The following is a 26,087-nucleotide window of genomic DNA, read 5'->3' as shown; positions in this document are numbered from 1 at the left end:
AGACACAGGGGGATCTTGAGACTGGGCATAGGAGCACATTAGGTGAGGAATCCAAAAGAGGGAAAACAGGGAAGAGCTGGGGAAGGAGTGCAGGAGAGCACCTTGAGAAGGGGAGACAGGTACAGAGGAGGTTGGGATCAGGAGGGGTAAGTAACAGCTGCGGAGAAGTATGGGAGACCTTCACAACCCATTTATGGGAAGGCACAGGGTTCTAGGGGAGGTGAAAAAGAAGAGGAAGGATGACAGACCTTGAGAGGCAGAGAGCAGCACAGAGATGGATGACAATTAATAACCAACATCCCCCCTGTGATGGGGTGTCCACCCCCACAAGCCCTGGGAGGGTTAAGGTGGCTAGTGGGCCAATTAACTCCCCAGGCTGCACCTGGAGGAGGAGCCAGGAAGCAGGATGAGGCTCAGGTGGGGTGAAACAAGAAGGGCCTGAATCAAACCCAATAGCTGAGAGCAGCTGGGGGGTTGTGGGGGAAATAGTCTGCAGTCACTCCCTGGAAGGAGGGAGATGTGTTTGGGACTACAGAGGCAAGTAGCCTACAGTTACTCCCTGGGAGGAGGGAGTTTGGGCAGGCAAACGGGGGGGGGGGGGGGGAAAAAGGGAGGGGGAGGGTCAGGGAAAGGTAGGAAGATCCAGTAGAGAACAGACCTTGACTGCTCATTAGAGGGTCCCTGAGCTGGAACCCAGAGTAGAGGGCAGGCCCAAGTTTCCCTGCCAGCCATGGAGGAAGTGGCACCATGGGGAAATGAATGGGAAGACTGCCTGAGTGACACTGGGGAAAAACTTTTTCCCTCTTCTGGGGTACTACACACAAAGTGGCCTGGCCAGAAGGCCAAGTCCCGAAGAGGAAGCTGCAGTTCCTGGAGCAAGATGGGCTGCAGGGTGAGAGAAGAAGCTGGGTGGAGAGACCACCAGAGGAGGGGGCAGCACCTGGAAGGAGCTAAATCCCAGATGGGCCAGGTGTCCCAGCAGTGAATGGCCCCTGTGACATCCTCTTTCCTCCCCCACTCCCTTATATGGAAAACTTAGCACTGATGCAACATTAAGTAATCAAGCACAGAAAAGTGAGGAAATTCTATTATTAAGGCTCCGACAGCAACATTAACTCTGCCACGTTGCACGTATGCACTGGGGTATTTTATATTCCTGTTTTCCTTGTTAATCTATAGCCGTCCGTGGTTTATTTTTAACCACATAATTACCACTTTATAACCCCTAGTACTGAACTTGTATTTGAAGCTGGTGAAGAAAACAAGTTGCATATGCTATTTATAACACGAGTCAATTACCACAAAGACATTTCATAAAACAGTCATGAGATTTATTGAGATAAATACAATAGAAAGTTACATAGATTCTATATTCTGGCAAATCAGTGGCACTTCCAGAGTGTCTCCACTTATTTGGACTCTAAACAACACTGTTTATAGATGACAGCTGCCACTAGGGCAGAATCCTGTTAGTTGCCAAGTGTGTATCCTATATAGCGGATACAGGGAGTTTGAATTCTAAGCAACATGACTAACATGCTTTGGATTACAAGTGCCTGATAATTTTCTACAGCATCCAAGCAATATTGCACCACTAATGTTATTCTCATGTCCCTTAGCCAAAAGTGTTTTAGAGTGATATTCTTGCTGCTTTTGCAAAAGTGGATTGACTACCTCACTTTGCTCCATTTGGCTTTCAAATACAGTTTTTGCATAATTTAAACAGCCCAGAGAGTTGCATGTGAATACACAGCTTTAATCTTCATTGCAACCATTTGTCTAGTGTGAGTGGTAAAGTGCAGTCTTTAGTCATGCTGAAGTCATATTTCCAGTATAAAATGAAAACAAATGCACACCTTGGAAAAAGTGAGCCAGTTTAATAGAACTGCATGTTGTCTGAAGTTAAAGGAAGATCTATGTTGTCCCCTCTAGTGCATGCAACTATAGAGTTTTAACGAATTTTTAAAAACTCTACTAAAAAACCTCCAAAATCACATCATTTAAAATGGACGTGAATTTCTGGAGTTAGAAAGGTGCCAAAAAAAGATTTAAACACAAATTTTTGTTTTGAATGTTTAGTGACCTTAGTTGGTGGCTTACAAGTGATTCTAAGAATACCATCATGAAAAACTATCCCAACTTTCACAAACATACAGAAGTTTGTATTTTCCAGTAAGTTATTGCAGGTCAAGGTAATTTTTTGGAAGCAGAAAGCTGGGTTGTATTAATGTTTAAAGTAACCAGTTTATATACAGTACATTTAAAACATATCTATGTACACTTAAAAACATTATGATCAGTGCTGAGAAATTTAATGACCTGTTAATAGTCAACAAAAATAAAACCTGGTCAGAACAATCTTAGAAAATTTGAACTGTTTAAAAAATATTAGTATAATGTTAGCATTAGAAAAAGATATTAAAACTACAAAAAAACTAACTTGGATTTTTTTTTTTTTTTTTGCTGAGAAATTGCAGTCATAAAAAATTGGTTTGCATTGAAGAGGCATTTGTTTTAAATTATATAAAAAAATTAAGGGTGGAAGTTGTGGAATTTACAGATTTTAAACTGTTTTCTGAAATAGCAACAATATATTTCTGCCTATAGTTTCTAAAAGCATCTTATGGTCTTGCAAGCAAACAATTTATTACAAATACTATACATTGTAATGCAAAACTAGTTTGGTAAATATTTATACAAAATTAAACACTCAAAAAAAAAAAAAAAACACACCACACAAATCAGGCTGGGAAAGCTACTTGCTATGAGGCTGACAATCCAGTTTTAAGAGAGTGGTATTTTTCACTTCCAGACAATATAAGTAATTCATATTATAACAATGAAATAAAGTGGAAGGAACTATTCTTTCACTGGTCTGTTTACACATTAGGCAAATGTTGAACACAGTAATTTACTTGCCATTAAATGAGATCATTTCCCCATAATGCAGTATATATACTGCAAGGCTGTGGTTCTGATTCAAAGCCCATTGTCTTCAATAGGTTTTGGATCAGGTCCTATGTTAGGTCAAGTCTTTGTACAGAGGGGAAGGCAGAGCTGAAATAAGCAGGGCCCAACAAAGATAATCAGTTCTTTAGCTTAAGTGACTATTTTGCAAAACTGCCAGGTTTAGTGAAGAAGATTTCGTCCTACTTTTTTCTACTGAAGTTCCTGTTTAGATATGAGAAGAATCCAGTATCCTGTCAAGTTAATGTAATCTTGGTTTTCCCCCATTTCATTTTTTGTTTACATCCAATCCAAAGAATCATGACAACAGCTACAATACTACAAACCGAATTTGCAAAGTAAAATAGGTCAACTTTTGTACTCTGGAAATCTGCACTATATGGAAATGTACAGAGACCACAACATAAGAACATCTCTCTGTCATTACAGTACAGAGAGACAGATTCCCAGGGATCTGAACGCTGAACCAGATACAGTGTTTTTCAAGTCACAGGTGTATGTGATGCACTCCCATACACGTGCATCCCTACTTACACACTTTGCAGAGCATTTATAGAGGTTAACTTCCTATTGCGGAGACTTCATGTAATCTGTGACCTTCAAGTTCCTTGAATGAAATGAACTTTGCTAGGGCAGAATTAGCAATTTCCAGTTGGGGAGTTAACAGTCCATGTATATTACACACCCATCAGTACTAGCAGTGAGAAAAGGAGACCAAGGATTAACAGCAGGAAGTGAGAAAAAATGTTAATAGTAATACAGTTTACAAAAGACAAAATAATAAAAACTGCCCCAATATACAGAGAAAGTCAAGCCCTGATTTTAAAAACATCACATGTATGTTAAAAGTAGAAGTTAAGCCATGCTTTAGTTCCAACAAGCCACCTGTGTTGTATAACGTAAAATGGCTTATATGATTCTCACTGGTGTAGGATTACAATTTTTTCAGTTCTTTTGCCAAGTTTCAGGAGCTATTCACATATGTACATTTTTTCAGGTAAATAATAAAATGCAATACTATAAACAAAAAAATATAAAACCCACAATAAAATGGGGGAAAGCAGCTACACTTAAGCTTACTAACTTCAGGTTTTTAAACTTACAGGCTTAGAGGGGTTTCTAGCAAACCGCTTTATTACTGGATTTTTTTAAAAATACAGTATTTAAAAATATATTACTGTAACGGATGCTACTGAAATGCTGTATGTGTGCAACTTCGTAAGAGGGTATTTACAATACTGGACCTTTTGTAGAGATGAGTTACAAGCCATGTTTACAAGGAAAAGAACAAAATTATGAATGTAGTCATCCCATCTGAAGAACAGCTGTAGATATAAAAGCAGTCACTGAATGAAGATAATGGCATTTTCAACAAGCCCTTTTCTCTCAGACCAGGGAGGCAATAAATTGCTTGGTTCCATGTTCCTCCAAGAACATGAAGTGTGTCACCATTTTGATGTTCGGGGTTTGTAGTAGATGAACATTTTAGTTTTGTTTTTCAAGGGAAGTCATGTCCATATTGTTCAGTTTTGGTTTTACAGTGGCAAAAAAAGACACATCTTGGTCTCTGTCAGACTGTAAAGCTAGAACAGTCTCTTCCACAGCTTCTAGATGAGGGTTGCCAACACTTTTAAAATAAGCTAGAACAAGTAGGGGGAGAAAGAGGGAGGGGGGAAAAACAGTTTTATTCAAAGCTGTGCTGTACTGTACAGGCACATCACAAAATTATTCTTACCCTATGCCAGAAGAGAGAGAATGAAGCTTTGCTTTTTTTAATTTTTTTTTTAATTAATTTAAAGTTACAGATCACACAAAAGACATGGTGAGATTAGTGTTAGCGTCTTCCTTCATCCAGAGAAGTGTGTCTAACTTTGAGGCTAGCCTCCCTGGGGAAGCTAAAGCAAGCCCACGGAAGATGAGAAAGGCGGCTGTGTTTTTCTTTCTTAATTTCTTTCACTTAGGACTTGGCAAAGGGAGAGCTCTGTATTGAATACTCAATATTTCTATAAGTGGTTCTTTGCTTTTGCTGGCCCCCAAGTGGAAACGTACCAGTAAGAAAGGAAAATTGGCAGGCTGCCATGTTCATTTTTTCTTAAAGTACTATCAAAATACTCCCATTGACATAACTGATTCCGGTGAGGAGTGGGGAAGGGAGACTCCCTGTATAAAAAGAGATGGATCGGAGGTGGCCTGAATGTTTTGAGAAACACTAATACAGGAATATGCCTATGAGTGGAAGAGTGACCATATTTGCAAACAAGGCTGTTATACTATTCATTCTCTAGAACTGAGAAATAGTTGATGAATATAGCAAACTCAGTTTGTGCAGAACCTTTTAAACATCCAATTACAATTACTTTCATTTATTTTGAACCTCTGAATTTCTCAAAAGCATCTCCTCTTTGGACCTATAATTCACTGATATCTCCTCTTAGCCTTCAGTCAGCACTTCTCAAAACTTCTCATTTTAATGGTGTCGCCAGGGCTGGCTTAGAATTGCAGGGGCTCGGGGCCAAAGCCCAAGCCCCATTGCCTAGGGCCGAAGCCCAAGGGATACAGCCCTGGGCGGCAGGGCTCAGGTTACAGGGCCCCTGGCGGGGGCTGAAGCCTTTGGGCTTCGGCTTTAACCCCTTTCCCGCCTGGGCTGGTGGGGCTCAGGCTTTGGCTTTGTCCCGCCCCCGGGCAGTGAGACTCAGGTGGGCTCAGGCTTCGGTTCCCCCTCCTGCAGTCATATAATAATTTTTTGTTGTCAAAAGGGGGTTGCGGTGCAATGAAATTTGAAAACTCCTACCTTAAATAATTTCTATAACATGCTATGTGACTTTCCCACTATAAATAGGCATTCAACTGCCCTCCACTGAATAGACTATCACATCTGTTGTATTATGTATGTCAACAACACAAAAGGGTGACAAACTACAGAGGATATACAGTCAGGAGCGGTGCCAGGGTTTTTGCCGCCCTAGGCGGCAGCGCTCCTCCTCTGAGCATTCGGTGGCGGGTCCCAAAGCGAGCGAAGGACCCGCCGCCAAATTTCCGCCAAAGACACGGAGTGGAAGAACCCCCCGCCGCCAAATTTCTGCCGAGGGCAGCAAAATGCCACCCCCCAAATCCTGCTGCCCTAGGCGACCGCCTAGTGGAAGCGCCGGCCCTGTATACAGTAGCCTTTTAATGCTAGCAGAAAAAAAAAACTTTTTGAAAGGAAAAACAAGCCTGTGTTCTTTCTGCAAACTAACTCATATCAAGCACTGCACAGATTGAATTTAAATGTAGGATCCCAAAATTATCATGTCCTAGTTTCTGCCTTTGTTATATAGTAAATCTGAACATTCTTTTTATCAGTTGAGCAAGCCAATTTGTGAAAAGCTGCGGTGTTACAGAAACGATGGAATTAATGAGAAATTAGTTCTTACATCAAAGGAATTAGTTTAGCGTACCTTTCTCCAACAGTGTTTGCCTTAGAGCCTTGGCTAACAGAACCCTTACGTTTGGCACAGGATCAGAAGCAAGACTTAAAAGACTGGGAAGTAAGTGTTCGACAAAATGGTCAACAGGCATACACTCTTCTTCTACTACAGCCTGTGGAGGTAAAAGCAGAACATAAGATAAAGCAAGGTGAATAATCAGTGTATCTTTAACAAAAACTATTATCTCCCATTCTTTTCCAACTTGCCTCAAGTTTGGCTTGTATTTAAAAAATGTTACTTGTCTGGCTGACTATTTCAGATGTATTCCTAACTCTCAAATGTATATTGTTCCACACAAGCAGCCTAAATTTATGTTTTCAACAAAGGGGAGGTTACTTGTATATATTTTTTTATTTTAATGGCCCTTCCTTCCCCTGCAAGTTTCTGGAAGGACACCGCAATCAAAGTATCTGATTGACCCACTCAAGGATAAGTATCATTTGGTCCTTCTACCCTGTCTAGATATGAATTTAGGATGTCAGGATTCATTTGAAGTTGGCCCAATGAAAGCAGTGGACTTACTTTCAATCTTCATTCTGGGAATCATTAACACCTTGACTTTGCCTCTTCTCTTCCCTCTGCCTTATAACGAACTACTAATACGAATCATTTCCCTGGCTAAAAGAAATGATATATGGCCTTTTCAGGGGCTAGTATTGACCACCAAACTGAAGAGTAGGGCAGTCAATGACCACTTCCCTTCCCCCTCCTCTTGGTAGCAAACAAGTTTAGAGACATACCTGTTCTTCACCAACTCTGGGCACCCGGCAACCACCACTAATTCAAAGAGCACATGTGAACTGTATAGTCCCTGTCAAAGCAGGACGATATGCTCCTGCCAGTACTATAGGTGGATTTCACGAAACACAGCTTGTTTTCAGGCCCATCTATATTTTGCTTTGTTGCCAAGAGTGCTGACAAGGGAGGGTGCTACTTCTGAGGTTTGCTTTTGTGATTTGGACACTTCAGTTCACATAAGCCACTGAACCACCCAGAGAAGATAATGAATTTCACTCATTACTGATTTGGAATAGTTCTTAAATACTCTGGGGGTAAATGGCTCTATTTTCCTCTACCAATTCTGAAAGCAATTCTGCCAGCATTATGAATCCTCTCAATTATTTGTTGATACACCCATACATGCAAAAAGGCAATCTAACCTGACAAATGAAGGCAAAAGCTTGTCTTCCAATCCATTTGGAACAATGACGGAACCTTGCTACAAGCTCATTAATGAAATTTAATCCCAACGCATTTGCATTATTTGCATAGAACTTCTGTAGTATTGCCACAACCTGTGAAAAGATCAGAGGGGAGATTTAGACTGTGAATACTAGCATTTAAGTGGCATCACTTCACTTGAAGACTACTACTTAGGAACGCCAAAACCTCTGCAGAACTATAGGTATCATTAAACTATAGTGTTGTCTGTTTTGACAAAAGCTTTACTTAGCAAAGCTCTGAAACGCAAAGGTTGAGCGAAGAGGCCATTTTTAAGCTTCTTTACTGACCCAACTGTTTACTTTGCTATAGTCTCACTAAAACACTGGTTTTAAAAGAAATGTTACAACACCACTTTGGGGTGTTCTCAGTGATATCCTTGCTAATAATAATAATAGCAGCACCACCACCACCTTTCTGTGGAGGACCAAAGCAGCAAAGAGCAGATCCTGTGATGTCTGTGGTGCCAGCATATAGACAAGTTCTCTACTTACTAAACACTATTAAACAAAACTATATTGCAGCATAAAACCAACTTACAGGAAAGAACAGTAAGATCATTTGTCTACTTTTTCATGCATCAGATTACTAGCATGTCCTTCTCTACAGAAGGCATATACATTTAACAGGAAAGGTCTGACACAAAATGGGCTCATAGAAGTCATTAGAAATAAATTCAAGAGACTGTGTTGCTATCTCCTGAATAGTTATGATTACGTATGAGAATCATAGTTTTGAGGAAGACAAAGAAAATAGCAGTTACTCATATGCGGATCATTCACAAAGAAAATTACCATTAACACTATGACACAAAGGAAGAAAGGAGGGAAATTCAGAGTTCAGCTTTCCCTTCAAAGCAGCCACATCTTCCAAGTGCAGTCTAATATTTTACCACCACATGATGTGCAGCACTACATACTATCAGGACTACAGCATATCAGATTATAGTAAGTAGTCAGGATTTCAGTTTGTATTCCCGTCATTCTGTACATACGAGTTAGCCTTACTTAAAAAAAGAACTAGGTTTTCCTTAATCTCTTTTATACATATATATTCTTATCAGTAAGTTTAAAAAAAAAAAAAAAAAAAAAAAGGTCTATGAAGACCTGGGTACATACATTAAAATTCTCCCTTTATCTTGAAATATGTCTAAAAATAGTTCTGTTGGTTAACCATGTAATTAGCAGGCTTATAGATTTGTAAAATTAATATTCAGTCAATATACCCAATGCCCAGTCCATTCTGTAAACTTTTATTGAGCCACAATTTAAAAAAAACAGAAGTCTATTGTAATAGACTGTGGGTGAGAATTTTTTAAACCATGTTGCTCAGGAAAGCTCTGATTTTGCCTTTGCAAAAATGCACCTGAAAAAGTCTGCATGAAATCCCAACCTCACTGAAGTCGATTGGAGTTTTGTTACTGACTTCAGGTGGGGCCAGGACTTCACCTTTTATCATAAGAATGGCTATACTGGGTCAGACCAAAGGTCCACCTCGTCCAGTATCCTGTCTTTCGACAGTGGCTAATGCCAGGTGCCCCATAGGGAATGTACAGAACAGGTAATCATCAAGTGATCCATTCCCTGGTGCTCATTCCCACCTTCTGGCAAACAGAGGCTAGGGACACCATCCCTGCCCATCCTGGCTAATAGCCATTGATGGACCTATCCTCCATGAATTTCTCTAGTTCTTTTTGAACCCTGTTATAGACTTGGCCTTCACAACTTCCTCTGGCAAAGAGTTCCACAGGTTGACTGTGCATTGTGTAAAGAAATACTTCCCTTTGTTTGTTTTAAACCAGCTTCCTATTAATTTCATTTGGAGACTCCTAATTCTTGTATTATGAGGAGTAAATAACACTTCCTTATTTACTTTCTCCATACCACTTTTGTCTCTGCAAAAGTGCATGTATAATTGTATTGTGCCCAGAAAAAACTGAGAATACATGGTAGATGTTGAAACTAAAGCTGGTCCAAATTTTTTTGGAACAAGATTTTTTTAAATGAAAAAACTATTTTTTCAAAATTTTAAAATGTGTAGATTTTTAAAAAATATTTCAATAAAATTTTTCAAAAACAGATTTTTTTTTGAAATTTTTCATTTATCATTTTGGGGTTTATTTTTTTCTTCCTTTCCACGTCTTTTTTTCCTCCCTGCAGGCAATGTTTGACAACTGAAATTAAAAAACAAAAAACCCATTTGGAGCACAGAAACTACTTTACAATACTTCATAAAAAATTCTCTTCATTTTTTGACCAGGTCTAGTTGAAACATATTTGCGTTCAACATAGTATCTGTTGTTACTATATAATTTCAATAAGCTTTTCAAGTAAAAGTGTTGATATTAAATACATTTTTCATAAATTTTTTTTCAAGTAAAATGCTTTACCAGTTTGAAGGAGATCCACCTGACTTCTGATACTTTATCCGAACAGAGAGTTAACGCAATGTGCCGTAAGTAGTCATACACATCATTGGGGCTGTAGAGTTCTAATATCAGGATCAACTGTCTGAAACACAAGGGATCATTGAGTCAAAACATTCCTCTCTTTTCTTTATCACCTTCCTGATGAAGATGGGGGGAAATCATTTTGGTTTCACGAACAAAGTTGTTGAAAATCTGGGAGAACAATCATTTTTTATTATGCAAAGCTTTGGGATTTTGTTCTTCTGTTTAGTCTCCCAGCCAGACTAAAATTTATACATGAAGTGCACATTTCAGAACTACTACATTTCAATAAAATTAAATACAAAAAAATGCAGCTAAGGTGATGAGACTTGACATAAATTGCAGGTGTATAAGGGAATTATCAGAAACTGCAAAGTAAGTTACTTAGGGATTCTCAAATTCCTTACCTTACTTTCCCCTCATTCCTTCTTCACTAAGACTTTAAAATAGTTTATTATTAGATAAAAATGTTGAGGAATTTTGAAATGTTTATGCTATAATGGGAAATTTCTTCCTAACTGCAGAACACAACCACACATACTCTTAGGAAGTTAAGATGAGAAATATTTGCATTACTGCAGAGAATATGTAATTATCTCCTACTCAAGTTGCATCATCTGTGGGAAACTGCACATATCATAGCCATAAGAACAACAATTAGCTGGTGAAATTCTGCCAATCACAGCAAAAAAAATAATTCTGACGCTACAAAGTTCTCCCACTAGATGTCAGGGAACTTACACAACATTCACTGCAGTTTTCCTCACGGGGTTTATAATACAAGGATAACATTACACCAGCAGCATGGTATGGGGGTTAAAACCTCAACAGCCCAAACAAAGCATACTGAACTAAGATTACTGTGAAGGAAAGTATTTTAATTGTATGCATTAAAATGCTTTATGAAAAGAGTCTAAGTAGCTAGAAACATCAATCAATGAATGTGTCTATCTACAGGCTACCCATTTAGATCCTAAAATTGTATTGAAACAAGCCACCATTACTAGAACCATTACCAGTCCCTATTCCATCCCATTCCACTCCCACTTAAGTGAAAATACCAAAATGAGTCAACTAATTGTACAAATGGAAAAACCAATGCCATACACATTTTGTTGATTTATACATAAGAGCCAGAACTGAATAGGATCATACCTGTCATTGGCTCTTGCCACTGACATACAACTAACTGAATGAGCATTAATATAATGTACCACAGTTTCATAGATTTTAAGACCTGGAAGGGAATCTTTGACAACCTAGTCTGACTTCCTGTATATAACAGGCCATTGAGTTTCACTCAGTTACTTCTATATCAAGCTCAACCTGCATTTGACTCCGCCTGGTACTCTATTTATACAGAGATATTGCAAAAGGGACCATTGGCTGGCCCTATGATAGTAAACATGATTAATAAATAATATCTTCCAGAAGGGCATCTAGCCTTGACTCAAAGGCATTGAGAGAAGGAGAATCCACCACTTGCCTTCGTAACTTGCTGCAACGGTTAATCACTCTGTTAAAAACATGGGTCTTATTTCTAATTTGAATTCGTTTAGCTTCAAGCATCTAGGCACCTGTTCTTGCTATGCCTTTCTCCTCTAGAGTAAACGGTCCTTTATTACCTGATATTTTCGCTTTGTGAAGATGACTTGACCCCAGGATAAAAGTATCTCTCAATCTTCTTTTTGATCATTTAAACAGATTGAACTCTAAGTCTCTCACTGTAATGCATTTTCGTCAGCCCTTGAGTCACTTTTGTGGATCTTTTCTGCACCCACTCTAATCTTCAGTATCCTTTCTAAATTGTGGACACTAGACTTTATGCAGTATTCTAAAACGTCTACCAATGCTATATACAGGTGTAAAATTACCTCCCTACTCATACTCACTGCTCCCATGTAATTAGATAACCCTACTATTTGCCAACAATGAGAAATGCTGTCAGAGTACGGTTCAGCGAGATAGGGACCTATATGAAATAAGTTGAGGGTACAGTTCCTAATGGACAGAGTCCACATCACAAATCCATCATGGATATTGATCTATCCTCTCGTCTAATAGATGATCCCTAAGGTTGGGCTAAGGCTCATTGGTGGGGCAATATGCTGTAACCTAAATTGTTGCAAATGTACAAGATCTTCTGGCCTTAATGTAATTCAAAGTTTAACCTAAAAATAATCTCCCTGTCCCTTTAAATGGAAAGCTACTGCCATTTACTCACATTTAGTGGGTGTTACAATTCTGAACATTACCATGAAAGGTAACGGAACCACACATTAACAAGTTTTACTTACTCTGCCAGCTCGTAACGAAACCTCCAATTCCTGCTGTTATCAGTCACAACAAATTCTTGAAGCTGGTAAAGGTACTCGCGCCTTTTGTCTGCATGAAGCAACTACGGGAAATGTCGTTCCACAAACAACTGATTAGTAAATACAACTGATTAATCCAGCAGTTCAAAACTTTGTTTGAAGCTTTATAAACACTTTTCACTTCTTTCAGGGTTATTCTTCTATTCTTTACTCCCTGTCACTCCTGTTTATTTGTATTTTCCTGCTAGAAAGAACTCTTAAAATCAGATTACAGTTTACAGGGAATCTGCTTTTTCTCCAGAAAACTAAAGCCCAGGTTCTGAAAGTGATGCACACCCAGTTGGGGTAGCTACATATGCCGAGGCAATTCTGCCCGTGCAGTTACTCAAATAATGCATGAACAAATTAGGCCTGCATAACCTTCACACAAATCCTTAGAAGATTTATTCCAGTCACACTTTTTCTACCCGCTAAGGTCAGTAGAGAGCGTAAGTTCAGGCCTGCCCTCACTTGAATGCACAACATATTACTTTTCCAAGGGAAATGGTGGAAGTCCCATCTCTGGAGACATTTTAAACAAGACTGGGCAAAACATTTTTAAAAACACTACCACAGGGGTCAATCTTGCAATGGACCTGGAGGATGGACTTGATGAGCTCATACCTTTTTGTATTTCTCAACTAATCATAGGCCACTTAGATGGCTCTGAACACAATTCCACTACAACAGCTTACAAAAGCAAGCAAACAAAGTCAGATTTTTCAGCTGGATTTAGTTTGAATTTCAGAGGGGAAAGTGGAGGATCTTTAATTAAAAAATTAACTTCTCTGCAAAAAATCCAAAACCCAAAAAACTATTAAATGATATATTTGAATCCACAAAAAGCTTCTGTGGCAATTGCTGCATGAAAAATGGAGGTTTGTATGTGCCTAAGAAAATGAAAGCAGAAATTTATACTGCTATATAATCTCCTACCTTAAGGAAGTCGTAGAGATGTTTAAGAACTCCAATCCGCACTTCATCCAGATCTTTTAAGAATCCATTGAAGATCGGTACCAGATCAGCTGCTGTTAGTTGATCCCCCAGAATAACAGCCAGCTCATGTATGGAAAAAGCTAGTGTCCGACGGACCTTCCACTGTCCATAGTTAAGAAAAACCAATCTAGATTAAACACTATAGAGATTCTTGAGCAACTCTTAAATAGAAGTACACTTATATTTTGAAGGGTATGGGCAGAAAAAGCAGAATTCGTTACATGAAAGCCAGGTGCTGCATAGCATGTGTGTCATTTATAAAGTCTCCTTTCTTAAATAAAAAAAGGTGCACCTGGCACAACATTCCAGATTTATCATAAAATTGTATTCACTGTCAATTTTAGATATTATTTCTTGTGAACTACAGCATAGTTTGCTTATATTTCTAATTTGTATAATTTGCTTAGAATTCTGAACGCTTATTTGAAAATGCAGCTTTACCTGTACATCTGCTGCCAAGGTCTCATACGTATCTTTCAAACAATGCCAGTTCTGCCGGCCCAGAGTTAAGGCCACCCCTGGGAGACTATATGCACAGTGTTTTGCTATTTCAGTGTCAACAGTCTGGGCTCGAGCTGGGTCGGTCATTGACAAGTACTGGTCCAATAAAGGTTGAGGTATGATATCCTACAGACAAAGAGAGTAAATTATTAACAATAATACATTAAAGAAAGAGGAAGATATCATCAGTATGGAAAGACATCTGCTCTAGCACAGCCTTCTCTCTTGCCTCTAACCAGATGGCAAGTACACCAGAGGCACACGCCAGGACAGAACAAATGACTGAACACTCCACAGCCTATGTCAGGCTAGCACAACAAACTACAGCACGAGTCACTACCTTGGGTGGCTTGTCATCCAGTATAGACAAAGCAGTAGGCAACAGTCTGTATCAAATCAGGAAGATAGCAAAGATTGATTTTTATTACTGAATAAACATCATTTTGGGTGCTGCATCAAGTTATTTTATGCAGCTAGATCTAACAGCTAGATTTTTCCAATGCAGTTCTGTTTATATAAACTTCTCTGGCAATTTAAAAACGAAATTGTTGTTTGTAGGCCAATCTGCACACCCAGTCAGAGCAGCATATTAAGCTGCTGCCTGTGATGTGTAGGCAGCAGCTGGGGATACCAGAGAGAGATTCCTCTGTTTACAGCACCAAATATGCACTCTGTGGGCTTGCCTGGAAAAGGAAAAGCCTGGATTTCCATTAATTATTTTAATCGAAGTCAATAGAGTTCTACTCATTAATGCCTAGAATATTTTCTGAAATTATGGAATTGACTGGACAGGGGTTTACAAATTATCACATTACAGACAAACAAAGAAATGCCACAGAGTTGAGGGTAAGGCATCATGAATGAATATTTTAAATCACCTGTAACTTGGATTTATCATCTTCAATGGGTGGATTATTATGTTGTTCTTTCTTTAAAAATTCAATGGTCCCATTGTGTTGTTCCTCTGACTCCTGTAAAAGGATGTTGGATTTTATGATGAAAACAGTTAGTTTTACTTTCTTTCATTACAGAACTACTGTTTAGTATATCTCAAAGCATTACACTGAAGAGCAACACAATTCAGATATAGAGCAGGTCTTTGAGGGCCAAATCATGCTCACACTACTCATGTAAGTAGCCAAGTCAAGATGATTACTTATGTGAGTAATGCAAGCAGAATTTGGCCATATAAGAATCACCCACAACAAAACAGATTCTATGCAATGTCTTAATCAAAAAAGGATCAGTTTTCAGCTTCATGAATAGCAGGTCAGATCAAGAACAATCACTATGATTAACAGACACTGCACATCTAGTTATTGACCCACTATGGCAACAAAAATATTACTCCAAAGGACTTTCTTTAACCAAATTTTAGGATTGTTAAAATGTCCATGGGACACTAGCCAGAATATTTTGATTTCAGTGAAAAGGTCAATGTTGAAATAACGCCTCTGCCTTCATGCTCACACTCTGTGAATTCAGAACCATGTTCAGACTGAGCAACTGATTAATATTTTCAATACTTTAAAAAGGTATAATCAATTATTAATTGTAATTGCAATGAACCGAACATCCTTCAGCTACTGGAAGGTAGTTTCTTATTTATTCTCTAAAGGTTCTACTCTCTCTGCAAATTTAGCAGATGTTGACAAAGCAACTCAATATATTTGCTTCAGAAAAAATAATACACCGATAAAAGATGTATTCATTTTGGAGTACACTCCTGAAAACTCTAATTCTCCTGCATTTCCCACAAGATATTGCTTTTATTTTCCCACAGACCAGTGAAGAAACTGTTCTGGTGAACTCCAATCCAAGATCAATATGTCAATTTGTGAAGCATGCCCCCTTATGAATTCATAATAAAATGCTGGTGATTAAAAAATGTACTCCTGTATTGCGGAGGAATTAAAGGTGAACATCAAGTTGTAGTTAACACAAATGCTAGCACTGAATGTGTTATTTTAGGGGACAAGCAGGGTTTTAGTATCTTCCTATGATTAGCTCCATCATAAAGACAAAATTACAAGCACTGTGAAAAAGTTTTCCTATTTAGCCTACAAGCACATCAAGAGTATTGTAAAATGGCAGTCAGGAAGAGTGTGTATTGTCACTGGTTGATTTAGTCCCTTGTCTGGGGACAAATGACTTATATTTGCTTCAGAAACAGGGAAGATTTTGTTACGTTTGTTTTCTATGAAGCTCCTGTACGGCCACTTATAGCTTTCTATTTCCTGGCTCACCTGAACCCAAATAGAAATAACCTCCTTGACAAACTTTAAATTTTGTTTTATATTGTAAGTGGATATAATAAATTGTAGTACAGTAGCGTCTAGGGCCCCCAATCAAGAACAGGGCACTGTTCTGCTAATTGCTGGGCAAACAGAGGTAGACATTGTCCGTACCTTAAGAGCTTACTTGTCTATCCAGAGGATGAGTGTATACTTACTGTGCTTTTCAGTATACTGGTAGTGGATTGGTCGCTTACATCATCCTGGAATGATGAAGAGGACAAAGTGTTCTTCTCCACAGTTGCATGGCTGGCTTCAAAAGTGGACAATTCATTCTGAAGTTTGCCATTGCTCTCTTCTGTGCGTTTGGTCTCATAATCATTGATGGACTCCAACTGAGCAGCTCTGAGCGCAGCGGACAATACTTGAACCTGGGCTGTATAAAGTAAAGGGATCGGGGGGCACATTTAGGGCTTGTCTACACAGCTTGGCGAAGTGCACCAGATGGATGTGATTTGTAAAGAGCACTAAGAGGTTGCACTCTAACCGCCTTGTGTAGCCCCTGATGATGCACTCTGAAAGATAACTAGTTCACATTAACGTAGTCCTGTGTAGAATGGGACAACATCAACGTGAACCAGGTACTTTTTAGAGCACACCATCAGGCTCTACACAGGGCAGCTAGAGCGCTCTACAAAACACAGCCCTTCGCCAGCATAGCGTATACAGGTCCTTAGTTTCCTTTCTGTGCTTCATTTTAAAGGAGTATTAACGCTACAATTATTTATACTGAGAGATTTAAAAAAAAAACACACACACAACGACATGCATAGAAACATGAGAGGAAATATTTACCTCTGCAAAAAAAAAGGTCTAGAATTAACTTCAGCAAAACCTTTCAGAGAAGCTGTGAGCATAGATTTAGAGGCAGTATTACCGTTTCCAGCAGAAGTATATAAGTATCTGTTTCCATTCTCTGGACAGACCTCTGATAATAAGGAACCCTGGATCGTGTCCTATTTCACTATCCTTAAAACAATTTAACATGGAGGAGAGTGGGGCATGGGGGCAGCACTTTTCGAAAGGAAGCTTGAAACTGAGGCCTTTATCCAGAAATTGAAGGCCAGCCTCTAGGTAGGAGGCTGCCTGTGAAACTCTGGATCCCCCTTGCAGTTAGGACGTATGCTGGGAAACTGTTTAAAGGCAACAAGTAACTTGTAATAGAAAAGAAATTGTATCTAACATACAAGTGTAAATGCCAGAAGTTGCATTTCGTATTTATTTACTATGTAACTTGTATGTTTGTTCTCCCTTACTATTGCATCTTTGAATTTTTTACCCCAAGCAGATCTCTGTTGTGCAACAAGTGAGTTGATAACTGGGTGGCTGATTTCATACCTTCGGGGGTGATGAACCAGAGGGCAAAAGTCTGAGACTCTGGTAGTTAAGAAGTTGGGGAGGATAGATTAGGTGAGACTTGGGACTGGAAGGGCTGTTGGTGTCGCCCTGTAAGCAGGGCCGGCTCCAGGGTTTTGGCCGCCCCAAACAGCCAAAAAAAAAAAAAAAAAAAAAGAAGCCACAATCGCGATCTAAAAAAAGCCGCGATCGCGATCTGAGGCGGCAATTCGGCGGGAGGTCCTTCACTCCCAGGCGGAGTGAGGGACCGTCCGCCGAATTGCCACCGAATACCTGGACCTGCCGCCCCTCTCCGGAGCGGCCGCCCCAAGCACCTGCTTGAAAAGCTGGTGCCTGGAGCCGGCCCTGCCTGTAAGAGTAACTAAGCTGGTGGAAGCCAGGGTGAGACCTTGTGCTTGTGGGCAACCTACTGGTGCCAGGGATCTGAGCCGTAGCAGCAGAGCATTAAGGCACCCCAAAATTCCAGGGCAGGCAGTGACAGAACCCCTTACCAGTGTGCATGATCCCCAGAACATCACATACACACAGATGAAGCCATTTCTGATCAAATATAAGCAAGAGGAAGTATTTAGTGAATGTCTCTCAAACTGTCTTTCAGGAATGGATCAAAACAACAAAAATGAGTGTTTTGCCATGATTCCGCCAATGTAGTTTTGAACACAGCTCCATTTCTATGTAATGCACCATTCTGTGAAAATAATGAACAAAAAAGGCTCCACGAACTCAGATTTTCAAATAGCTTTCAAAATATTTACAATGGTCCAGCTCCCGGTGACTAGATTTTAAAGGTGAAACACGAGAGCATATACTGGGACCAAAAGCAACAACCATTTAAGAGTAGATGGGAAGAGATGAGATGACAGTCACAAAAAAGAGACAAGGATCAGATCAGGTAGAGGTATATAAGAGGGTTTTGGCAGCTTGGCTAGGAAGGAAGAGAAATGAGCATCCACACATCCTTTTATTCTGAAAGGGAGGAAGGTTGCTTGGCTGAGGAATGATGAAAAGCAAGGATATTACAGTAGAGGGTATGATGGAAAAGATACAGATTTACTTATCTAACTCCTTCACTGTTTTCTTAATAGCCTCAAACCCTTTTCTTTATTTTCTATTGTATATGTGTCAGCCATGTGACTCCCGACTCTGCTGCCAACTCCTATGCTCCAGTTCCATTTCACTTCTTGCTCTTTGCCTAGACATTAATCTTTCTCCCCTTGAGTTTTTTGTTCTTATATTTCTTATTGTGCCTTCTGTCCCCACCACTCACTTTTTCCTTCCACTTTTTCCAGTGGTTCTCAATCTTTTTGGGGCTCAGGACCCATTTGAAAATGTTTATGGCCTGTTGTGACTCAGTAAATAGTCTGGGGGTGGAGGCCCTGGGGTTGTATTGGTTGGATCCTGCCCCCCAGGGTGGTTGGGTCTTGCCCGGCACTTACCCCACAGTGGTGGCTCCTATGCTGTGGGGCTGGCCTGACTTGGCTCTCCACCTCAAGCATTGCAATCTCCAGGGTTGCAACGTCACACTGGTTTGCCCCTCCCAGCCTGACTGGATCAAATGAGAGTCGAGTTGTGACCTGGCTCAGGGGGTTGCAGTACCACTCACTGAAATTTGGCCTACCCGGATGTCTGTCATCATAACGTCTGGGCCAAACCTGAGTGGTGCTGGCACTCCAGAGGTTGCAGTGCCTGGAGCAGGGAGACGAGCCCAGCCAGCCCTCTGGGACAGGAGCCATAGGAACTGCCATGCGACTCCCTGAAACATTCTGGCAACCCAAATTTGAGTCCCGACCCACAGGTTGAGAAACTTGGCGTTAGGCAAGAGAGGGCTACTACAATAAGGAGCTGTGAAGGGTATGAGGAACCCTCACAACTTGAGATATCAGAAACTATACCTCCACATATCACTACTATTGTAGGCTTTTACCTTGAACATCTGGATCATCCATGTGCTCCTGCAAGCTTTCCAGCACTTTTTTTATTTCACTACTGGCAACACAGTTATTACACATAGCTTTTGACATAGAGCAACCTTCTTCATGCTTCTCAGTCTTGGACTGAAGCAGCTCCAAATCCTGGCTTATATCAGGGAGTGGAGGGCGCCAGTACAGGAAAGTATTAAAGATATCCTCAGCAGACTGGAACCTTGAGTTCACTCCCTGGCAATTGCTCATGTGACAGTCTTTAATGCCTTCTATCACACAAGCAGTGGTATTGTCATTCTGGGACAATCTGGTAAGAGCCTCTCCAGGACCACCATAACTATTTGAACTTCCTTTCAGTAGGTCTGTCCTTGGGCTTTCAACACGGATCAAGGGGTTGGCTTCTGCTGAAGTCCCTTCAGTTGACGATTCCGATTTAATTTCTATTGGTTGTTCTAAACTGAGAACAGAGACATAGCATTAGGAAAACAAAAGGTACAGACCCTAGAACAGCACTTTCCAGTTAAAAAGACACACACTCCAGATAAGGCAGCAAGAGCAATTACAATAGGTGGAGCTATTCTACTTGAGGACAAATCCTGCCTTAGAACTACTTGTTTCACCTCTAGTTTCAATACATTTTCCCCCTCCTCTCTTCCCTTCCCCTCCAAGAAATTACTGGTGAAACATTAAAGTAGCTAGATTAAATCATGTGGCAATTCATCAGACCTATGTAGCCCACATTTTAAACCATTATTGAAACTACACCTACATTAAAAATAAGACCTTTGGTAGTCACGTATATTAAACACAAGATCCTATCAACTAAAGACTTAACTGAAAGACTGTGGAGGAAAAAATATTTTGTCAGTTTTCCTCTCCCTTTTCACACCTCAACCATAGCTTTACCTGGAGGAAACAATGTTCGTACTGGCAGATGTGATGTTTGCATTGTTGCCTGCTTGGCAGGAACTGGAAGTCACATCCTGTGCTGATGGTCGGATACTGAGGGTCCCATCCTCCCGAATATAAAGGCCAGCACTAGAAGGGTTTGCGAAGGTAGAAATAAATGGGCCTAGAGACTGAAAAGCAGCTTGGCGAACCTGGCACAGTACAAAAATAAAGATGTGACATATGTTGTAGCCATGCTGCCTTTTGGTAAATTGTTAATCATGAAATATGGCTCAAATTTAGCTCTTACTATATTACAAGGTTATACTTAGCTATTATCTAAGCTTTTCAAAGTATGCTATTAAACCAGTCCTGGCTTCATTTAATACATTTTACTACTAGAGTTTATCAGGAACAAGCAAGACATCAGAGTAAGGGGATTCAAGAAGCAAAATGTGCGTTAGTAAATATAGTTCATCTGACTTATTTAACTTTTCACTACATGATTCAAGTGAAATCATAATTGTTTCACATACATGGTCCAAAAGCCCCATGCACCCAGTATCACAACAATGAAAATACAGTGTTTAATGTAATCACCATTATGACATTTTCAAAAAAAATTTAAAGCACCATCCCCAAGTTTGACGGACCAAAATTTAGAAGGCCCAGAATGACACCCACCTTCTAAGCATGACATTTTACATTTCTAAAGTGAACATGGAAACCAAAAAGAGCAGAAGACCACAAACCTAACATACCCAGCTTTCAGTCTTTGGTGGTGACTGTACATGGTGCCCATGTAATTGGATTTTAATCTGTCCTCTAATTATATTAGCACTACATTTTACAGGGTGTGCATGAAGAAAGCATATGCGTGTTGCATCCATGCTGCCCTCAGTGTCCTCCATTTGAGGGACCAAGACTGAGAATTACCATGTGTGCCTATACAGAAGACCTCCCTTTGCTATTAAACCACTGGTTTGGCCACTTAAAAGTCCTTGTAATTGAAAAAGGTAGCTTGCATACATTAATGTCTTTTAGGTCAGAGGTACCTCACCACCTACTTACCCATCTGCAGGGGTCACTGATGAGATTGATAAAGAGAGGGGACAGTTTGCTTCTGCGAACTTCTGGAGAAGTGGTGTAAGACACAGCCATAAAGCATTCAGCACAAGCTTTTCGCATTCCCCACACACTATCAGAGCAGAGTTCAAAAAACTTTGGAATCTGTCAAAAATGAATGAAACTATAGCTAATCAAACAGGTATTGAAGCTGCAGTACGAGATACCACTTTCGGTTGGTTTAATTACTTGGAAAAAAGTAGTTAGTAGTAGTTTGTGTGCAATGGGTGAAAAAGGATGCGAAAGTAGTGACTGAGAAGAAAAATAATTATAATTATATTAATTATTGAAGAATTAAAATTTCCTCCCCCATTCATCTCAGTTGTGTCTTGCTTTCGTTTAAATTAAGCGGAGGGGCATAGGGAAAATTAGTAATAGGCTTTCTTTTCTGCAAGCATATCTTGATATAAGGATAACTTATTAAGCATGGGAAACTAATTCTTTCTAGTCTGGGGAGGGTGGCGGGATGGGGACAGAAAAATCAGATCACTTTAAAAATACTTTTTTTTTTTTTTAAGCACAGTTGAAAGCACAAAAGTATGTTGGAAGTGAGGGATAAAACTGTTAACTTGAAAAATACACAGTCTTCCTATTCTGTACCAGACCAGCTCCTCATTTGGAAACACTGCCTCAGGAACATTCCACCACCACCTCCTCCCCCCCTTTGTTTTTTTCCTCTCTCACACAAGTTTCTGGGATTTTATTTAAAAAGTCTAGCAAAGGGAAAATAGCTAGCTACTTGCAGAAGAAAGTAATCTGTTTTAATTAGACTTTTGCAAACACCTCGGTGTTTCTGTTAAAATGCTATTTTATACATATCTGTACAGCAATCACACTCAAATCAAAATTGATTTTTCCTTGCCTTTTGCTAAAAGCAATAGACAGAATATTAGTGGCACAAACTGTGATGTTTTACCAGGACTCTCACTTGCAATAAGTACAGCTAGTTCCTGTCCTGCACTGACACCTAAAAACTACTCACTATTACCTAAAGAAAAGTGAATATTGTAAGTTAATTCTACTGTTTGTGTGCGTCTTTTATACAACATCAGGATGAGAAAGAAAATAAACATTTAAAGTATAATAAACTGTAATGTAAAACTACAAAAGTTGCCAGGACACTCACGAATAGGTATAAAACGTGAAAATACTTTAACTCGATTTTTTACCATTGTTGAGATTTCAAGTTGATTGTTTCCTGATAATTTAATACATCCACTGAAAAGAACCCTCCCTTATTGCATAAACAAACAGTGTTTTAAAAAATAAATTGAAATGTCTTTTTTAAAAAACAAACTTTTGCCACCAATGGCGACTAAACCAGCAGAGCAGGTTTAAATTCAAGGAAGAGTTATCCAGAAGTTTGTTCTTTTGTCTCAAAGAAAACTAAATGGTATTATCGGTAATTTCCTTGTTAAAACATTGCAGTTGTAAAAGCAGATATGAAAGCTCAAGCAAAATACAAATCTTTTTGTGTATCTCTAAATTTTACATACCAAAAATCTCTCTGTGGCTTCTTGTCCAACTGCATTACAAATATCGCCAAAGCTAGCTGCACAAACCTAAAAAAAAAAAAAAAAAAAAAAAAAACCACACATAACAATAAAAGTTATGGGTACACTCCTGGCCCCACTGAAATGAATTAGAGTTTTGCTACTGACTGGAGTCAAGAATTTTACCCCTTATTGTTCACTCCTAAGCATCAAATTTGGACTCAGTAGTTTGCATGTCTTTTACAATACAAATCCTATTGACAAATTTAAATCCTGTAAATGCTAAGGCCTCAGTCCTGGACAAGAGATTCATTAGGGCAGCTCCCGGTGGTACATACACAGCACCGTTGAAATCAATAACACCCCTAGGTTGGACCTCTGCATCAGTGAGGAGTCTCATCAACTTTAATGGACTCTGAATGGACTGCAGGGGTTCGCCACCTGAATATTTTAAAGAGGTTGCAAAAATGGAGCAGAAGAAAAATGTGTGCAGGTCAGTACTTAAGTGTATTATAATATATGGAGCTATACCTATCTCATAGAACTAGAAGGGACCTTGAAAGGTCATTGAGTCCAGCCCCCTGCCTTCACTAGCAGGACCAAGTATTGATTTTTGCCCCAGATCCCTAAATGGCCCCCTCAATGATTGAACTCATAACCCTGGGTTTAGCAGGCCAATGCTCAAACCACTGACAAAACTATTTTCACTATGGCCCTGAGTGGCTTAATTTCAAACACACGCTTACACGTTTTGCTGAATCAAGGCCTATATTTGGCTCAAGCCAGGGGTGTAGGTACGTCACTTTCATGAGCATTATATTTTAAACATAGAACACACAAATCAAACAAATAAGGCAATTCCTTTATATTGAAAAAGGAGAATCAAAGGCACTGCTAAAGTCTGAAATCATATTACTATCAATACTATGCTTAAAGATAATTTGATGTAGATATTAAAAATACTTTAGAATGTACTTGAAGTGTTTCAGTTTTGAAACAAGTCATACCAACCTTACGGACTTGGAAAAGTTTCCCATCACCACACAGCTCGCAGAAACGGGGAAGTAGCATACGTTCAACAATAGTTTTGCTCAGCATAGAAGCCATTTTACAAATTATCTATAACACAGAAGAGGAAGAAAAAACATTAATGCAATAGTCACCAAGAACTTTTAGTTCAAGTTTTCTTTCTAAAAAGAAGAGTTCTGAAAGCAAAAGGCAAACTATTACTTTAAAATATAACTATTGTATGAGTTAAATTGACATTGTTTTTGCTTGCCAGTAGTTATTAAAACTACAAAATCCACTGACATCATACTATTATGCATAACATTTCTGTATTAGAGGATTGAGATTTTATTTTTTTTAAATTGCATAGGATGAGTTACAGAAATCAACAATTTATACATGGTTTCCAGGATTCTCAAACTATTTCATAGTGTGTATTACACTTAAATATTTGTGATAGCAGTGTTGGGGGACTATACCAGGACTGAGGCCCCGCTGTGGTAGGTGCTGTCCAAAACCACAATCCTGAAAACATTGTAGCACATGCTTAACTTTAAGAATGCAAGTAGTCTCCTTGGCTTCAATTAGCCAGCTCAGGTGTTTAAAGTTAGGCATGTGCACAGCTCTTTGCAGGACCAGGGCCTAAACTGAAGACAAAAAACAAGTGAGTTTGACCAACCACAGGACAGACAAAGGGTAGGAAGGACAATGGAAACAATGATTAAGACAACATGGTTATATAGGTTAGCTAGTGCACAGCTCGACAGAATTCAGGTTCAGTTAGCTGTTAGTTTATAAACTTCAGATTAAAAAAAACCCTCATTAATTCAAGCTTCCGTGTGAAGTTGTCAATTTCAAAGGTCACCACAAACCATGTTACCTGTAGCATTTAATTACTTTAGCCATATACACTCTTTCAGCTGTCTTTTCACTACAGTGCATGAAGAGTCCCAAATTTGTGACTCCAGAGAGAGGAAGGGCTTACTGGCTTCCACATGCCTTTCCACTGATAAGGTCAGTGTCCCACAGAGCCAGGAATCGCATACTGACACAAATATTATTGACTCAATAGAACTCTACATTTTATTTTAATATTTCAGAAAATATATAATTTCTACCTCCATAAAAACAAGTACCGCTCCCAAGAATATTCCATCTTTGTGATAGAATGCCAAATAAAAACCAAGGAAGAATACCGTACAATCCCACTTTTTAAATGGAACTGTCAGTCCTTCAAACAGACATCTGGTATTCAGATGTCACCCTGGAAGTCGCCCTGAGCAATAACCAACTTCCAGACAAGGAAGGGGAATCTAGCTGGTAAAGCTATTTTAGAGGTCAAGTGTCAGAGGTCCCTCCCGAACCCAAATCTGATTTCTTCTAAGTGAACAGAATCTGTTTTTTCATCAAGACACTTAAGACTTTAATCATCATTCATACTCTCTGTAAAGTTAACAAGAACCAGGGTAGAAATCTGAAGACTTCAGAAAGAGATCATTGGAGGAAATTATGACCTTTGCATCTATTTAAGGGATGCTGCCAAGTGTTTTAATTTTATTTGCTCTCCGTTTCTAACAATCTTTTAGCACCTTGAAAATATAAACTCTGATTCTGATCTTTTCCCAAATATGGAGAACATTGATTTTTCCCTATGAATTTAATTGCACTTGTAATTAACATAGGTTTTGTTGCTTGCTTGTTTGTGCATCAACACTGTGATGTCAGCACTACTCTGGGATTGTAGATTAACTGATACTGCAGTCAGAAGAAGGGGCACACGTTTATAACAGAGTTCTTATTAGAGCATTACATACCAAGAACTTTATATACAGAAAAAATATCCTTTTGTGATGAATTACTATTAGTTTCCTTAAACAGACAGTTAAGCCAACTACATTATAATTTTAATATAGGTAATTTTGTCTCTTTAAGAATATGTCCATAAAGCAATGGGGGGGGGGGGAACTGCAGCATGTACACCTCTATCCAGATATAACACGACTCGATAGAACATGAATTCGGATATAATGCGGTAAAGCAGTGCTC

The 26,087-nt window shown here is 39.2% G+C and overlaps 1 protein-coding gene across 3 annotated transcripts in view; it reads right to left on the bottom strand.

Annotated features, from left to right (window-relative positions):
- Positions 1-1,309: 1,309 nt before the first annotated feature.
- Positions 1,310-26,087, bottom strand: part of LOC117886322 (serine/threonine-protein phosphatase 4 regulatory subunit 1-like) — a 46,653-nt gene continuing 21,875 nt past the window's right edge. For all 3 annotated transcript variants that reach the window (XM_034788023.1, XM_034788024.1, XM_034788025.1), the window contains 14 exons: positions 24,045-24,152; positions 23,037-23,102; positions 21,487-21,645; positions 20,434-20,627; positions 19,530-19,984; positions 16,408-16,625; positions 14,834-14,926; positions 13,896-14,081; positions 13,395-13,556; positions 12,402-12,502; positions 10,045-10,165; positions 7,595-7,729; positions 6,405-6,546; positions 1,310-4,607 (listed from right to left, as the gene is read on the bottom strand). In XM_034788023.1, coding sequence (XP_034643914.1) covers positions 4,453-4,607; positions 6,405-6,546; positions 7,595-7,729; positions 10,045-10,165; positions 12,402-12,502; positions 13,395-13,556; positions 13,896-14,081; positions 14,834-14,926; positions 16,408-16,625; positions 19,530-19,984; positions 20,434-20,627; positions 21,487-21,645; positions 23,037-23,102; positions 24,045-24,152 — 2,295 coding nt within the window. In that variant the 3' untranslated portion in view covers positions 1,310-4,452. The remainder of the gene's footprint in view (positions 4,608-6,404; positions 6,547-7,594; positions 7,730-10,044; positions 10,166-12,401; positions 12,503-13,394; positions 13,557-13,895; positions 14,082-14,833; positions 14,927-16,407; positions 16,626-19,529; positions 19,985-20,433; positions 20,628-21,486; positions 21,646-23,036; positions 23,103-24,044; positions 24,153-26,087) is intronic.

This window comes from Trachemys scripta, chromosome 12, assembly GCF_013100865.1.
Source record: "Trachemys scripta elegans isolate TJP31775 chromosome 12, CAS_Tse_1.0, whole genome shotgun sequence".
Lineage (NCBI taxonomy): Eukaryota > Metazoa > Chordata > Testudines > Emydidae > Trachemys > Trachemys scripta.
This window is presented reverse-complemented; position numbering and strand designations above follow the sequence as displayed.